Source organism: Macrobrachium nipponense, chromosome 19, assembly GCF_015104395.2.
Source record: "Macrobrachium nipponense isolate FS-2020 chromosome 19, ASM1510439v2, whole genome shotgun sequence".
NCBI classification, from domain to species: domain Eukaryota; kingdom Metazoa; phylum Arthropoda; class Malacostraca; order Decapoda; family Palaemonidae; genus Macrobrachium; species Macrobrachium nipponense.
In genome coordinates, this window is record NC_061088.1 from 31,570,922 (window position 1) to 31,588,151 (window position 17,230).

At 34.6% G+C, this 17,230-nt stretch overlaps 1 protein-coding gene across 4 annotated transcripts in view; it reads left to right on the top strand.

Moving 5' to 3' along the window:
• LOC135215587 (protein yippee-like 2) overlaps positions 1 to 14,452 on the top strand; it is a 166,196-nt gene extending 151,744 nt beyond the window's left edge. For all 4 annotated transcript variants that reach the window (XM_064250467.1, XM_064250457.1, XM_064250476.1 and 1 more), the window contains 2 exons: positions 4,297 to 4,405; positions 8,059 to 14,452. In XM_064250467.1, coding sequence (XP_064106537.1) covers positions 4,297 to 4,405; positions 8,059 to 8,148 — 199 coding nt within the window. In that variant the 3' untranslated portion in view covers positions 8,149 to 14,452. The remainder of the gene's footprint in view (positions 1 to 4,296; positions 4,406 to 8,058) is intronic.
• Positions 14,453 to 17,230: the final 2,778 nt, after the last annotated feature.

Genomic DNA, 17,230 nt, shown 5'->3' on the forward strand with positions numbered 1-17,230 from the left:
TGAAGTTTTTGAGGATGAGGATGGCTTCGTGCCTATGGAATATGCAAATACATATACTGTGTGTGTTATTCTTTTAATACGACTAAGTGTCAGTAGGGTGATAATTCATAGCCATTTGTATAGTTCATTTTCATAAAATGTAGTGGCTAAAGATTTTGTGTCCACAGAAGTTTTAGGTTCTCAAGCATTTTATTCTTGCTTAGGAACAATAGAAAGGTCTCTTTTCAGTCTTTGTAGGTCATATGAAATTGAAAGAAAATATTAGAGGGAAGCATGAAACTTCTGTTTCCAGATTCTCTCACGCCCATTATCTGCCCATATGTATAAATGATAATGAAAGGTTGGTCCACACTACTTGAAGTTTTCAGTGAGTAATTTCCGGTTATTTTGGAGCAGTAAGACCCAGGTGTTTCACCTGCATTGTAGGTTATATGTCAGTTGTGAAAAGCATTTGAAAAAGAATATTTTAAAACCAAGTACTTCATATTTGATCCTTCATGAAAGAAAGCCAATCTGAAAATCTGTGCTGACTTGAAATAAATTATTTTGAGGTTTATGTCAGCAAAAATATTGCATTGCTATTAAGACTTAACATCATAAAGTGTTTGGAGAAAATATTTGAAAAAAAGACTGCATATGCAGTATTTCTCCATAGTGGTCAGATGATTTCGGCATTTAACTGTATTGTTCCATTTACGATGGGGTTAGGTTACAAAAACCCCATTGTTTCGTGAAGTTACGTAACATACTATACACTAGAGTACTGTATGTACAGTACAGGATACAAGTTATACATAGTATATGGTAGTTTAGCCTACACTAAATATACGTACTCTATTATACTCTATATATATGTACCTTTTCATGAAATTAACGTATCTTGAAATTAGCCTAGCTTACACTAGGGTACTGTATGCACAGTACATGGTACAATCTATACATACAGGCAGTCCCTGGGTTACATCAGGTTCGGGTTACTTTGTTCCAGACTTATGGTGCCGTTAATCTTGACTTTTCTTTGCCGTTATCTGTTTTACGGCGCTTACAGTGCTATCATTATGATGCTTCGGATTACAGTGATTTTCGGCTTACAGTGCACTGGTGGGGATGGAACCCCTGCCATAAATCATGGACTGCCTTTACACGGTACTTTAGCCTACGCCGTATACAGTACTGTACTCTATAGCTACAGATATATGGTATAATACTTATGAATATCAGCTAATTATAGAGGTCTAATGCAGATTAACCTATGACAGGCAATTCTGCACAAACAGGGTACTTTATGTACAGTACAGGGTACAATCTATACATATGTAATATGGTAGCATAGCCTACACTATACAGTCCCCGTTAGATCTTTCTAACAACTCTTGGTACTTATATGTTTATACAGAATTCTTATGCAAAAATATTGCTATAGTGGTTTTCACATATCTTCACCCACATTCTGATCTTGTCTTCACAGAATAGCAACATTACACTAAACTAGCAGAATTTGAGGGGCAACTGCAGTGTCAAGGGATGCTGTGTACTGAAGTGAGATTGTAACAAATTATTCTGGACATATTTGTTATTGATTAATTTGAAAGCATTTGTTATTGTTATTGGTCTAAAAATTCATGTTTATGATTATTTTAAGTAGTTAAGGGATGGCATTTCATTGGAAATATAGTAAGATTTTTAGAAAGTTGAACAATCCCAAGAATAAATTAAAAGATAGCAAACATGGTGTGCACAGACTTGTAAGCACTTGGGCTGTAACATAATGAAGTTTCAGGCATAATGTTTTTTGCTCAAGTTTGGTTATTGCTGTTTAACACTGAAAGTTTTAAGTTGTTTAATGGGCATTTTTCTTTAAAAAAAAAAAGACTGGCACTGTATATGATTTATAAATGTGGGATAAAGTAGTCATTTCCAATTTCGACCTACTATTATTCAGATTTTGACCTGCTTTGTAGATACCAAATCCAAATACTTTTGAATGCTGTAGTTCAGGACATCACAGGTGCTGTCATTCCATATTTTTAAATTTCCCTTCTTTGCAAGCCAGAATACTAGTTTCAAGACTGGTATGTTTAACATATAGCTGCTATAGTATTCACATTTAGTTACAGTAACCCTGTTATAGTGAGTTTTGCATTCTTTTTCATTTTTAGTCAGTGCAAACACAGCCTTCTATTTCTCAGCTTATCCCTGTTTGGGGTAGCTGATTCTGTTTAGCTTCCCCCAACTGTTTCTATCTTGAAGGCATATGTTTTATGGATGGGGCTCTTCCTGACTACAATCTTCCTTCTATCCTAGCTTGGGACCAGTGTTTTTGAAGTGATAGGGTTAATCAGTGCAGGCACTTCACCTAAATTCTGAGGATCAGTTCCAAACAGTACAGTAATATTTGGAATTGATCAAAAGTTAGGTGAAGGTACTTGAGACAAGGATAAAAGGTCAAAACCCTCTATGGTTGTTTTCAGTTAATCTGGTAGAGGATAATTACCAAGCTCATCATAAGTTTTTGTAAAAAAAAAAAAAAAAAAAAAAAAAAAAAAAAAAAAAAATGTACCATAGTTCCCAGCACCAAACACCATTTCTCCCCTGAAATAGTATGCCTAAAATGTTCTGTACATCCTAGAGACTGGAGGTTACATTTTTCTTAAGCCTATCATAACCCAAGAGGAAAGTTATCTTTGTTGGACAAAAATGAGAATTCCTGTATATGACCTCTGAATGAAGAATAATGCATAGGTTATGTAACTAAGAAAAGTTCAGTTCGTACTATGAAACACTACTGTAAATATGTACTAGTCACTCAGATATATTCCCCTATCAGTAAACTTTACAATAGCAAGACTATTGTAATTAAATGTTCGTATTCCAACTATTATAATCAAACATGTATGTGTTACTTTTACGAATGGTAACAAATATTTTTAGGTTCTAAAGTATAAATTTTTTTATTACTACTCGGATTTAGCTAGCAACTTATTTTCATTATTTGTATTAGTAGTATATGAACTTAAATATTATTCTATGTTTAATTTGTTCTATTTGGGATGTCATGTTCATTTGATGTTTTACAAAGTATAACAATGTTGTGTACAATGCTTGTCAGCATTTCTAATGTGTATTTCCTGTTGTGTTGCTTAGTTTTTCATATTTTTTTTAATTAAAAACAATTGCTATCAAAATCTTTAAATACTACATCACCAGTTGTAGTCCCATTCAATTGGATGCACTGAGACATCCTTAACCAAGAAAATTTCTTACAAAACAACTGTCCAGTTTAAACCGTATCTGTTACTGAGTAACCTGTTAAAACTTTTAGTTTGCTGGTATGTCAACTTTAGAAAACGTTATTCAATAATTAAAACTGTGCAATTGAAAAAAACATGAAACATTTTAAAATAAATGAACTGGAAAACTGCAGTACTAATCAGTGTATGCTGTAGCAGGCAAATCCAAGGTACCTCCTATTTAGTGCATTTAGACAATCAAATTCAAGCTGCACCTTAACCAAAACAAAGCTTTCAGCTCATGAAAGTGGTGCAACTTTTATTTATTTTTAATTTTTTTATTCAAATTAGGGTATGTTTTTGTACACCACTAAAAAATGTAATTTTTGATGTACAGACAAAGCATGATTATTAACTGAAATTCCCGTGAATAATCCAGAACAACACATTAGTAATTGGCACATTAAAGAAAATCTCATCACAAGTTCATTGATTGTCTCAAGTTGAAGATTTTTATATATTAGAAGTACACCTTATTGTTAGCATATGTAAAAGGTAGGTGCAGTATTATATACCATTATAAGTAGTGTTAGACAGATGGAGTAACAAATGAGGAGGTGTTAGCAAGAATTGGAAAACAGAGAGCCCTTGGAAGAGAAATAAAGAAGAGACAAATTACTTTTGTTGAACATATACGTAATAAGTGAGAAGATAGAGTATTTGTGTCTTACTGGAAGGATAGAGGGGAGGAGAGCGAAAGGTAGACAAAGAGTAAAGACAGCTTGGTGGAAGACTTGGATGGAGATTACACTGTAAATCAACTTATACAAATGGTTAGAGGTGGAGGCAAATGACCGCCAATGTCCAAGATACAGCACTTTGATAGATAGATAGATAGATAGAACGAACTGCAGTACCTCTACTGATGTATAATTTATTCCCTGGGCAAAAAATTATCAACTTCTGTGTAGTACATGCATTAGTATTTCATCAATTTTCCATGAAATTGTTAAATGTTATAATTATTGTGACCATCAGTATGTCTAATAAGGTCCTATCTTTACAGGGTGAATGTGGGGTGTGGACCGGCAGAAGAACGGGTGCTGCTAACAGGGTTGCATGCAGTTGCAGACATTTACTGCGAATGCTGTAAAACAACCCTGGGATGGAAATATGTAAGTTTTAGCCCCTAAGCTGGAAGAGGATTCATTACAGTGTTAAGCTACCATGAAAGTATTACATACTAAATAGAGAAAAACTTTATCAACAACCTAACTTATAGAGACAAAATCCACCTTATTTTTGTTAAGCTACCATGAAAGTATTACATACTAAATAGAAAAAAACTTTATCAACAACCTAACTTATAGAGACAAAATCCACCTTATTTTTGTAAAGAAAAACTTGACAAATTTAGCTACTAAGTATATGTCATAGGAATGTAAATAGAAGTAATAATAGACACTATTTCACTTTGTGTTCATGTAAGCAAGAACTACTAATTTCCTTAAATTTATTACCTCAGTTAACAAAGGGCCAACAAACTACAGTAATAATTTAATGGGTACTGATTAAGCTCATCTAGTGTATCATAGATACCTTTAAGTCACCTTTAGTCTAAACTAAATTTTGTAAGTATCGTACATGTACGTACAACTTACCGCCTCATGTCGAGGTCAGTTCTGTCTCACTTCTAATAGGGTGCAGGTATTGCATAAGTGTGAGAGTAATTCTTTCAACTGAGATAGAATTTTATCTCACCTGAGGGACATATTCTCTAGGTCGAGTATGATCGTCATCTTCATAAAACCACAGTCCATCCTTTGTGCACCAAAGGCTCCAAGGAAATGTTTTATATTTCGGGTACACAGAGTACCACCTATCATGACTATTGCTTATTACCGGGTACATGAAGGTGGTACGCACATAATACCAACCTCCTCCTCCTCAGTTCTAGATGTCTTGATTCAGTCATTTTGGTTTGAAGGGTTTGGAGCAATACAAATAGTATTGGAGTACTGGAAGGTGTAATGCACTGCCAGGCATATGATGAAACAAAACAAGCATAATTGCTGGCTACCTAGATTCAGACCTTTGGATATTTACTGTGTATAGTTCACACACACACACATACATACATAAAAACGAATACCTGTGATATTTGCTTATTTAATGAAGTCATATACATCTACTGTGATTTTTTAAGCAAATATATATATATAAATATATATATCTAATATATATATGTTATAATATTACTATATAATAGATATATATATATATATATATATATACATATATATATAGATATAATATATATACGTATATATATATATATATATATATATCGATATAGATATATATATATATCTCTTATATGTATGTTGTGTATGTAGTATGTAATGTATTTGTATTGATAAAAAATGTATTTAGAAACAAGTGTAATCTCTCCCTGAAATAGATGAAAATGAGTTACATGGCAACATTCACTCGTGGTATGGAGTGTGGAGACTCAAGTGGAAGAGAATTTAGGGTTCGTCATTTTGCCTTGTGCTTCAGGCCAGTAATCGTCAAATGCTTTGAATGTTCCGACACTGTTGTGTAATATAAAAGTGAAAAAAAAATGCAACCAAGAAACCATGTGTTTTTTTTAGACGTCAAGCGTGAAAATGTAAAAAATCTACAAAAAATTGGGTCAGTAACCAATGCAATGTTCACATTTGGTTAAGCTTCTTGGTAAAGAAGGGGTTATCATAATTAAACCGTTTGTGGTGACAACGATCCCAGAGAAAATAGAAAACTGAATAGGAGCAGTGGTGTGAAGGGACATTGTATTAAACTAATGATAGTTTTAGCTTTTGGTGTTTTTTTTTTCTTAAAAAGGTAGTAATCTCATTGGAGTGGGTGGAATAATTTGCCTGCTACCTAAGTTGCCACACTGCTTACCATATTCTGTGTAGGCACCAATGACATGTTCAACTCTATACCCTTATATGTATAGTAGCTCAGAACTGTAACACTGAGAAAAAATTAATAGAGGAACTGAGAAAAAATTAATAGACTTACCATTGAATGAATGGGATTAACAGAGAGAGGGCAGCATCTTTAAAAGAATTACAAAGTTTGGCAGGAGAGATAGAAAAAAAACCCCAAGAAGCTTGAATCCAGGATTAGCAATTTCCCGAGAATAACTGTCGGAAGATATACATTACAGTACATGCAGTCCCCCAGTTTACGGTGGTTTTGGCTTATGGCATTCCGGGTTTACAACACTTTTCAATTCATCAGAAATTATTTCCGATCTGATGGAAGAAATATGACTCCAAAAAGGCAAAATAATCAATATTTGAAGGTTTTTTTTTATGAAAAATGCAATAACAATGCAGTTTACATAGTTTTTAATACACCCAAAGCATTAAAAGTAAGGTTGTCTTAGGAATTTGGCGATGCTCCGGCTTACAGCAATTTTTGGCCAAATTAGACGAAACCTTGGTACATAAAATTAATTAATTTTATTTGTAGTGAATACGTATTCACTTTGTTGGTGGCTTCCATTCTTATTTCATCATGGACATCAATTTTCTGACTATACACAGTTAGGCTACTTGGCATAAGAAACTAGGCATAATATAGCATAAAAAACTAGGCATAAAAAACTAATGCAGATATCAAGACTTATCAACTACTGTCATGTACATAATACTGACATCAGAACATCTTAAGATAATTGTCTTTGGATAATTTTATTGCAATTGCTTGACTTCAAATAGTTTGGTTTGGTAATCTTGCTGCTCAATTTTCACAACTCACAGGGGTTCACTGGAATGATCATCATATAAGTATTGAAATATTTTTAATACTGTGTTTTGTCAGTAATTGCATTGTTTAATGTTTTTTTGTCAGTAATTGCATTGAGTTTGAAATGGTTTGATTCAGGAAATGCATAAGACAGAAGACAATGGGGAGGATTCATTTCATGTCTCTAAACCCATACAGAGAACGTGACACTCAAACGTAACTGATGACTATGACAAAATAGGTATAAATTGAAACCATTTTATTGGAGTTGTCAAGCAACTCCCAGAAATTCTTCAGTACAGTGTTATCAGTTTTTACACAGAAGAGTATCAACATACCAGTAAATCACAATCCTATTGTTCAATTTTTTTTTTTTCTATTTGCTGTAAAAGGTATGTGAAGCTGTTAAATGCTGACTTTTAAAGGAGACTTATTGATGCAGATGAAGCTGTTATAAATATTGAAATGTGTTTGATAATTCTGTATGTAGGTTTTAGGTATGTGAATTTGCTGATGTGATTTTATAATTTGTTCTTGTGTTACAAGCTCAAAAAAAAATCATGTTTAATAAATGACTAGCTTTATGGAGTAATGAATGTTAACAAGTTGAAACATGAAATCCGTTGTTGGATTTGATGTTTTTCGTCAGAAAAGTACATCAATGATTGGAGTCGTTGTATATCCCATCATTAAGTAGGCCACACTTATTTTTTCCCCCCATGGGTGGTGCAGTTTTTATTTAATACCTTTAACAACGACAGTAATATTTTAAAATACTGCCTTTTTTTTGTGTGTGCAATTCTTCGGAGTCCATGAAGTCATTCCACTTGACTTTGTAATGGCTGTTATTCATTCACATTTTTTTAAAGACTAATTTACATGTGGATTAGGACCTAAATACAAATTTCCCTTGTTTAGGTTTACTCTATATGTATTGTCTTTACTGTTAGGGTAAATATTCATTGCTATTATCCTCAGCATTGGGATTGAACCACAAACATTTCTGTAATACTTTTGTCTTTTGTTACAGGAACATGCATTTGAATCAAGCCAAAAGTACAAGGAAGGGAAATATATCATCGAACTGGCACATATGATCAAAGACAATGGATGGGACTGAGAGTGGGCCCCCTGGGGGCGCAAGAGCCTTGGTGTACAGCTGTGACCAACCTTGTCTCGACTCCCAGTCTCACCGTCCTCTTTACCATACCTGGGATGACCACTCATCATCCTTTGGTAACCTTGGATGATATGAGAAACCTAGGAAAACCTACCAGTACATTAGGATGATCTATCATCATCCTAGGATGGCTGAGGAAGTTGTAGGCTGGGCTGACTAATGATATATTACTGCTTCCCTACTTAGATTTAGGTCGACTAGCTGTGCGCGATGTACTCTTGAATGGTGATCTCAGCTAGCACATGATGCCAGGGTGTGTTGTGATACCAGACATTCTAAAACTTAAAATGAGGCTTTGGGAAAAAAATAATCTTATTTTTTAAGTGTCAGTCTATATTTTAGCAGCAGTGTTATACAGGATATAATCTGGACATTGGGTCTATCCATATTTATCAGAAACAAATTTTGATATGTTTGAGTTAGTTGTAATCGAAGAAAGAAAGAAACAAAGTGACAAAATATGTGTCCTACAAGCTAAGTAACATTTGAAGTAATAAGGCTATGGAAACCCCTCATTTGTGTATCAACACACCCTGAGGGCTATTAGCCTCTTCATCATAACCAGCATCACAATCATCTTTCTGTACTTCATGTCATCTGTGGCTGTCCCGTAGGAGGCAGTCGACAGCCAGTCAGCCAGCTAGCTCTCGTCCAGTCTCATGGCCTGTCTGTGATGGGTATTGCCCCGCTAGCAAACTTCAATTTGTTGTGTAGTAAGTGTTTATAAACATAATCCTCCCAGCCAGCCAGTTGCAAGCCAGTTAGACAGATTCTTGTATTTTAGCCTCACTCATTGTGAGCAGTTACAAATGTTAATATTACATTATGTCTACCATCATATGCTAAGGGACCATAGTGTTTATTCCATCTGCAGCAGATCTATATCATCATATTTAAGGAGCGTAAGCGAGTGACAGCAGTTTCTTGGTGCAACAAGTAAGGCAAAGAAACTATGGCTGCTTTGTTCGCCTTCTGTTGTTATTTCCCTTTAACAGCAGAATCCGTAACTGCAGTGGCAGCAATAAGAAATAACACTTGCAACTAAAAAACTATTTGCTGACTAGGAATTTTGTGCTGAAAAGCCCATCTCTAAAAAAACATTGCAAGATTTTTTTTTTTTTTTTTAATCAACAGTGCGAATGAAAGCACATTAATTTGATGATATTCCTCAAATGTCTCGTCCATAAAGTTGCACAGGTTCAGGTGCAAAAGGGGTGGGGTAGGGGATGAGGGAGTGAAGATGATGATGGTGTTCCCACTGTGATCTTTTGCATCTTGGGAGTCTGAATTAAATTTCAGACTGCCTATGATGATGTGTCTTACTCAATGCCACATTATGTGATTGGACAATATTTTCATTATTTCCACATGTCTGTATTGTGTGTTATAATAGCCTAAAGGTGCATTTCCATGTATGTGACTTTGTGGTTTGAATGGACAAGTCCTAATGATATAATCAGAGGGGGATTTTACGTCGGTCTTGAAAATGGATTTGTTTAAAGTTACAGTATAGAACAACTGTGCATCTAGCGCACTCAAAGCTTTAATTTTCTCACATATACACCAAAACCAGAAAGTAATGTACATGAGAAGGCTATAACCTGCAATTTGGTGTTCCCAGCAAACAGAAATTAAAAACATTTAGTAGGTGGATGTAATGTCACGCTTATTTAAGCTGCATCTTGACAGTTTCTGTGAAAGTGGCAAGATGGTGATTATGTAAGATAAGAATCACAAACAACCAATGTTTTTCAGGAAATTTCTCAAAAAGACCATATTACCAAAATTGAGTGTCCAAAATGCCATCATTGTTTTGCTTTGCATTTGTGTTTTGTAGAAATGCTATCATCGGAATTATCTGTGGTCTTTTGACTGTTAAATTGAAATAAAGAAAAACAAAAGATTACCATAAATGAAAATTAATATTGAATAATAGAGTGGATAGATTGGCTAATATAAGTGTTATCTGTTATTTACATACTGTACAGTATGATATATAAATTATATATATAAACTATATATATAATATACTCTACATAAAATAGGTTGAAAGGCATATGGAGTCCATATTAGAAATTTTGAGTGACACTTGCCTTGAGTGCACAACAGTGATATATATAAACTAAGAAAATTGGAGATTTACAAATTTATAACTTACTAGATTGTATAATTTTTTTATGTTTTGACTTCAAATTGTAAATGAACATTTTCTTAAGCACCAAATCATCCATTTTTTTTTTTTTTAATCAGTATATCAGTAGCATGTACATAATTTATTGGTTCATTTGATGTTTCAAATCAGGTTTATATTTTTACCACCTAGAAAAGTTTAACATCAAAAAGTACATTTTATGGTAAAAGTTTCACCCCTGTTGGAATTAACTTCAGGGTCATATTAGGTCTGCTTTTGGCTTGTTGGCTTGGTGGTGGAACACTTAACATAGCTTTAATCATGTGTAGTTAAGAGAATTCAACCAAGTACCTATTGGCTAGCCTTATCTCATTTTTTAATAACAACCTTTATTAGTTCAGATCTCGCATGATGTCAATGTGCATTACAGTAACTAAGTTTTGACTTGGAACTTCCTCCCAAGTACTTTTGAGATAGCAAGGGAAGCTTTTGTCTAATTACAATCTTTCAAGAGGTAGGAAGTGTGAGAATCGTTTGGCATTCATTGTGGATTGTGCAATTGTTTTAAGGATAATCTGTCACTGCATGTGGGGATTTGACTCGCCAAGGAATTTACATTTCATGTTAGGTTTATCTCTATGCTCAGGTAGATAGAGAAGCTCCTTCCCGCAACTTCATCAATTCTCCGAACTTAGGTTTGAAATCCTATATTTTCTCCATATACAAAATGTTTATCTATTTGTGACTATAGAAAGTACTGTAAATCTTTTCTAACTTGATAACACATAGACTCACTCCTGTCAAGTTGCCTGCGTGTATAACTGGCTTCTGTGCCTATTTCAAATGTTGGATACCTTTTGAATATCTTGTTGTTCCTCCTATTTCTATGATGATTTTACTGGATGATTTTCCCCTCAAGTATAGTTTATCTGCTTGCAAGTGATGAAATTCAGTTTTAGAAAATATTCCTAGTTTAAATACATCTTTGATAAAGACTGCCCTCCTAAAATAAGTAAATACAACAGCATCTGTATGGGGATACCTGCTATACAGACTTTTTTTCCAGTATGTTGTGTTCAAAATAAAATTTCCGAACCATTGGCAGTTTAGAAGTGTGGTAATTTTACTAAAAGTAACTATATTTTGGTGGTAACTCTAGGGAATCCAGCAATTAATTTTGTTTCTACAGAATTCAATCGGTATTTTTTATCTATTTTACTTTCTGTATAGCCATCTAGTGATTGCATTAATTGTCCCTTTGTATTGTAAGCTAAACATGATCCTCAAAATTATTTTTATGAGTATGGAGTCATAATCATTTATATTCAAACAAGGCTACTTTTGTTTGTGGCACTTTTGTTTGGCCATTTTGTACTGTTAAAAAAAATAGTCCTGTTTGATTCTTCATCATATGGGTAATGTATTCCATTTTTACTCATCAAATAATTCAGAAAGTATTACTGACTAAATATGCTGCCTTTTTTCTTTCTTTTTTTTATGCAGCAATGGTTCTTTCAGTATGTTCTGATGTCAGTACATACCCAGTTCCACATATTCAATTAATTGTACGCATATGGTCATAATTGTGAGAAAATATTTACTAAAGAAGATCCCCATAAGGTGGTCCTATATTTTTACATGGCATTCTAGTCTTTCATCATAACCTGTAGCTAAAAAAGTGTGCATGTCTCTGCCTTGTGTTCTCTTAATAATACAGTAATTGCTGTTTGTATCATCATCATCATATTTCATGGGATATATTTCAAATGGATGGCTAAAGGCATTTTTTGTGAAAGGTATAAGAGTTAATATGATTGACTGTGATATTGTTGTGAGTTGTGTATCCTAGTTCATTTAACAAACTTCTTGAATAATCATTACCAGTACAGTAGGTCGTAAATGAAAGCAGAATGAGGAAGGAAATGTTGGGAAGTGGTTGAATTACCATTCTTCAGTGGTCTCTTCTGAGGTTTACAGAAGAGTGAAAAGTGAAAGTGTAAAACTTTCAGGGATAGAGAATTCTCAACAATATCATCATCCCTTGTTTTGCCTTTTGGTCATAACCAAAAAAAAATATATATACATATATATAAAAAAAACCACTGATTGTGCAGGACACTTTGGCTGTTGTAGTGCTTTTGTGATTGACATTATCATAGAAGGCTTGGAAACATTCACATAGGTTAGTTTCCTTTAAATGTTGTATTTCATAGCTACCATCATGACACTGGTAACTGCTTTTATTTATAAAAAGTGATCGGACCTTGTTGCTGAGAGAAGTGCATTTTGTTATTGTCCTGTCACAATGCAAGCACTGTGGATGAAATTGTCTGAATAAGGTAATTTGATATTAGTCTGCTTTAACAATAAAAAAAAATATATATATACATAGAAAAAAATCAGCTCCACTCGAGTCCCATCACGATATTTGTACGCTGTAGCTTTTGCTGATTTTAGGGATAAATGGAACACAAGTCTTCAAGGACCACAGTACAGTACATTTATATTCTGTCCAAAGTGAGAGGGGTCCATTTACAGTGTGTTATCATCACTTTTATACTAAGCTACTCTCTGTGATGCTTAATTAGGATATGTTGACGTTTCCTTTTTTATTATTATTATTTTTGAAGAGCTTAGCCCCAAAAAAAAAAATTGTATTTTGGACTTTTTGTCAGAGTGAAGTGTGGCAATAGAGCCAAAGAAAAGCATCTATTCTGGCCCATGTGTATCAGGATGATGTGTGGCACTAGAGCCATGGAATTCCTCTTACAAATCCATAATTGCAGTATTCTTATTCTGCTGGTACAGATTCCTTACCCCCTCCCACTGAGCTAATTTGTGCTGTTTCATAGAACAGAAATGGTCTTGTATTGTTCACTAATTTTTGTTCCATTTGGTGGAAAATTAAAAATCAAAAACCTCCAATGTTGCCTTGATATACATGTTTATGAAATCTTGCCCTCTTTTAATTAACATTACAGATTTTTATTATGGGTGAATTACATTTCAGATTTTTATCATGGGTGAATTACCCATCAGTGTGCATGAATAGTTATTTGATAATGACCTTGGCACGCACAGGCTTAGTCTGTCTTGTTTCTGCCCAAGTACTTTGTTGGAAAAATAAAGTGCAGTTTTTGTATCTGTAAAAAAAAATAAAATAAAGAAAAAAAAAAAGAGTAATTGCCCACCTTTGCTCATAGCCAATAAGATATTAGTGTCAATGATGGTGTCTTTGGTGATTTGCAGTATCAGTGTAGTGATTTCATTGTATATAGATCATTTTTTACAACCAAGGATGACATACTTTGTTTGGAAATACATTTTTTTCCATTTTTAGCATGTGGAGGATTAAACTGGGATTGGGTCTACAAATATGAATTGAACCCAACTGTCTAGTAAGGTTCAGTTTCTTGCATAGATGTATGATGGAAATTGAAACTTATTATAAAAGTTCTGGAGTTTATAATTGTTGGTCCTATCATAAACTGTATCTTGTAGCATTGTAGAGCTTGCTGTTTTCAGTAAATCTGGATGGAGTAAATGTGGATGTTATATGTTTAATATAACTAGCATTGGCCAGTTATTTTCATTTCTTTGATCAAATTAATTAAAGTAGCTTGACCTTTATTTGTAATCAGACTAAGTTATATCCAGGTTTGCTTTGCTGTATATAGTATTTATTCACAGGAAGCTTACACTAGTTGCTGCCACATATGCAGAGTAATTTCCTTACTGTATTTGTTACATGACAAACTACACACATTACTAGTACTGGTTTTGATGCCATTGATCTGTGATCCAATGTTGCATTATTGTTCTGTACAATTTACAGAACCTTGCAGGTTATTCAGTTCCATTTGCTTATGAAAAAAATAATGGACTTGAAATGAGATAATCTTGCATCCAGAGTAGTATTTGCACTTTTCACAAGAATATTATAATTTTGTCTTATCTTAAAAAACAGTGGAAGAACACAACTTCTTTAGAAATATTAACTGGAGGTAAAGTTAATAGTCTGCATAACTGGCAGCAACATTTTTGGTACGTGAGTGTCTCACATAAAAAAAGCTGCTAAATGTGACTTTACACAATAAAACATTTACCAATAAAGTAGTTTTATTTTACCAAAGTATTTAATATTATATTAGTTACTGCAATTTTTGAAATGAGTTATGCATGTTTTCTGCTAAGTGGAAGCACTGAAAAACTTGTGGTGAAGAGCTTTTCGTAATTCTGACTCATGCTGGCTCGGATCTCTGGTTCAGTTTGTTTACACTATGCATTTTGTTATTACATTGAGTTACTCAGTGTCATGGCAAGCAATACCAACCAGGATAATGCCAATACACTGCTACCTGTGCCTTCACGCAAGAGAAGGCCTGAGACTTGGCTAAAGTTGAGACTTGGCTAAAGTCTCAGAAAGGGCCAAAGGAGACAGTGGTGAAGGCTATGTCAACAGGTCTGGGACTGTTGTGGAGAAGAGGTTAGGCCTGGCTTGTCCTGTATGAAAAAGTGGGGTTGGAAAATGTGAACAATTTATTTAGTCATAATTCTCGTGGACAAGGGGTGAATGCACCAATTTCTTACTTTTGAGTTACAAGCATTTAAAGTCCGGTATAGGTGGCAGACAGGATTATTACAGATTAGCATGTTATTTATACATCATTAGAAGAAGAAGAAAAAAAAGCGCACGCATAGTAAAACGTGGTTGTTTTTTTAGCATATAATAATTATTGTTCAGTCAACTTTTAATTCATTCCTGTATTAGATGTCAATGAACCTAACATACTGTGAAAATTTCAGCCAAAAATTCCAATAATTAATAATTTTACTATAAATTTAATTTAAAATTATCAATTTCAGTCTCGGTACATACATTAATGCCAGGGTGCGCCATAGGAAACTGATAATTTTTTATTAATATAGTAAAACCATTAATTATTGGAATTTTTGGCTGAAATTTTCACAGTATTAACGTTCATTGACATCTAATACAGGAATGAATTTCAAGTTAATTGAACAATAATTATATGCTAAAAAAACACATTATGTATTTTACTGTGTATGTATTTTTCTTCTTCAAATGTATGAACTTGTCTCGTCCACCTATACCTGAACCTATACCTGACTTTAAATGCTTGTAACTTTTTAAAGTAAGAAATTGGTGCATTCGCCCCTTTTCCATGAGATGCCTCAAATGTTTAACCTGCCCAAAATATTGATTAACCATTACAGTAAATGATAAGAAGGAATTAAGAAGGAGGAAATTGGCAATGGATATCCTCTAGGCCGAAATGTTGGGCTGGCCATTAATCAGTCAGGTGCAACTCTCAAGACATCTAATTAAGTTAAGTATTATTTAGTTTTACCAGACCACTAAGCTGATTAACAGCTCTCCTAGGGCTGGCCCGAAGGGCTAGATATTTTTGCATGGCTAGGAACCAATTGGTCACCTAGCAATGGGACCTACAGCTTATTGTGGGATTAGAACCACATCATATGGAAAAATGAATTTCTAACACCAGAAATAAATTCCTCTGATTCTGGGTGGGCTGAGCCGAGAATTGAACTTCGGACCACTGGATTGGTAGCTGAGTGCAAAAACCACTCATCCAACAAGGAACACAAAGACATCTAATGCCTTATGGCCTATCCACACTTTTCGCTCTTCTGAAGCAGTGTTACCAGATAATCACATCGTTCTGGCAACATACTCGGTCGGTCAGTATCGTAGAACAGGTTATGAGAACAGTGTTTGCCCATCTGGCAGTGCCTGCTAATTGGACAGGGTCTTTTAACACTTATCATGCAAGCTGTACTGTAAGGGTAAGGAGTCAGAGAAGGATTGATCACCTAGTTGGTCAGAACTGAGAATCAGCAGCACTCCAACAGACATGCAACCTGGCATAAGCAATTTGGAGTTGCTTATGCCAGTTCTGTAAGACTCTAAGGGTGGCAGGGGCTCTCAATGGTCTGACTACGATGATTACCTTTAGCGTGGTTGATTAAAGGTCAATGAGGTATGTGACTAAAAATGGCCTGGCCAGGGAAATGAGATTTGAGAACAGCAAATTAATTAATGGTTACAGAGTAGCACATCCAAAGTTACTTTCTGGGTTTCCAGGGTGGAGTGGGTGAGATCACATCTACAATAAACTGCACTTCCAGATCAATACAAAAGTAACAGACACGTTGGGGAGGGAACGGGAAACTTGCAAAGGTATTAAACACGATCCTCCCATTATTTCATATCAAGGTCCGCTCACAGGGATATAGAATTACTGGGTGCTTACACGAAGACAATATTGCATTGCTTTATTCATAAAAGGAGCATAGCATGAAACAACAATTGTTATTTCTCATTAAATCACTAGCAGAAGCTAATCAAAATGGGAATATCACACAATTAGATTCAATATCACTAGTAATAACCCAAGGGGAATCATTTACAGCATCAAAAGTAGCAATGAAGGGATGCATTACAGTATCCAAAATAGTGACTGCAGTGCTGAACCAACAGGGATATAAGTTGCCTTGGAAAATTAGAAATGAAGTACAAATAAAAGACAAAAAACAGAAACTGACTGCACTCAAAACTACTCCATCACAGTACCTGTTTAGCCGAGCAGGTCTTGACCTCTTCCGAACAGCGAAGCTGAAGAAGGGGGCACCGGAGCTAATTAAACACGTGACTGTTTAGCAGAGCTGGTCTTGAAATCCGAATGGCAAAGTTGAAGAATGGGAGCACTGAAGGTAAATAAACTCATGATTGTCTCCAAAGGAGAGGGAGAACAAAACATGGGGGTGAGGTTTCCCTAGGTGAGAGGTGAGAGGTGTGTACGCTGGGCAGCTGGGAAATGTTCTAAGACCATGCGTCTGTCATCTTTT